A 1,244-nucleotide genomic window follows, 5' to 3' on the forward strand; every position below is an offset into this window, starting at 1 on the left:
GGAGGGCCGGGCAGGGCTCCCCGCTGGGAGGGGGCGGGGGACCAGGAGCAGGCACCAGGGCGAGAGAGCGGGCATGGGCCGGGCTCCCAGACAGGCCAGCAGGGCCAGCACGGCGGTGGCGGCGCGTGCTCCTGCCACTTGCTGTGGCGGCGGTCTCGGCCTTCTCAGACCCAGCTGGAAGACGGTCTTGGCCCCGCCAAAGCAGGCACCCCGGGTGGAGGCTTGTTTGACGCGGGGGAGACCGAGGTAGGACGTCCCCGGGTCTCAGGTGGCTGACGCCAGCCAAGGTGGCTGAGCCCCGGGCAGGAAGGGAGTGGCCCGGAGCTGGCATCCCTCAGTGGGCGTGGCCAGGCCAGCGGCTCGCAGAGGTGCTGGCCCAGCCTTAGGTCCCGGCCTCCCTTCGTCTCCACCCAGCCTCGGCTCCGTCCTCCCGCTGACTCCCCGTGCAGGGAGCTTCCTGCGCCTGGAGCTGCACCTTTGCCCTCACTCCTTCCTCCTCTGTGTCCTCCCCACCTCCACAGATGAGTAATGCCTCCGGACTCCTGAGGACAGCCAGCGTCTCCCTGGTGTCAGCAACCTGGCTGCAGCCCAGCCCCCCGACGGCGGCACCCGCCAGGCCGCAGATGGGCCGCGTGGGCAACGGCTCCCAGAGCACCCCCCAGCTCTTCCTCACCTCTGCACTGGCGCGAGGCGTCTCGGGCGTGTTTGTGTGGGCCGCCCTGGTGCTCACCTGCCACCAGGTAAGCCCTTCCGCCTCCCGGGATATGGCCACGGCCCAGCCCGGGTGCTGGGGTACAGACGCCAGGGCCCAGCCGGACTGGAGGGGCAGGGCCTTGGGGCCCTCGGAGGTGGCGTTGGGCCAAGGCCAGGGACGGGCGGGCTTTCTCCAGGACATGGCGTGTGGGCACTGGCTGTTTCACCCATCCCTCACCCACTCACTGGGGTCAGCCGCATGGTCCCATTTCACAGACGAGACCAAGGGTCTCCCGGGGCTTGTGTGGTGATGGGGAGGCCGCTCCGCGGCACCTGCACCCTGGACAGGCCGACGGGCTTGGACTTTGCTCCGCCAGAGCTGGAGCTGGAAGCAGAGAGCGGGGCCCGGGGCCCACTGGAGGGCAGGGCTGGGCAGAGGGGCGCAGCCCTCGGCCTCGGTGCGAGAAGTGGCCTCTCTACACCCACCACACACGCCCGGCCCAGGGCGGCCCGAGGAGGGGACACGACCGCTCCTCCCACAGGGAGCGGAC

At 71.1% G+C, this 1,244-nt stretch overlaps 1 protein-coding gene across 1 annotated transcript in view; it reads left to right on the forward strand.

The window, feature by feature from the left end:
* The first annotated feature begins 479 nt into the window (after positions 1 to 479).
* The window catches only part of TMEM184A (transmembrane protein 184A), a 7,021-nt gene continuing 6,256 nt past the window's right edge, over positions 480 to 1,244 (forward strand). The window contains exon 1 of the mRNA XM_008053364.2: positions 480 to 740. Coding sequence (XP_008051555.1) covers positions 522 to 740 — 219 coding nt within the window. The 5' untranslated portion in view covers positions 480 to 521. The remainder of the gene's footprint in view (positions 741 to 1,244) is intronic.

This window comes from Carlito syrichta, unplaced genomic scaffold (assembly GCF_000164805.1).
Source record: "Carlito syrichta isolate Samal-C Ts95f unplaced genomic scaffold, Tarsius_syrichta-2.0.1 Scaffold288106, whole genome shotgun sequence".
NCBI classification, from domain to species: Eukaryota; Metazoa; Chordata; class Mammalia; order Primates; family Tarsiidae; genus Carlito; species Carlito syrichta.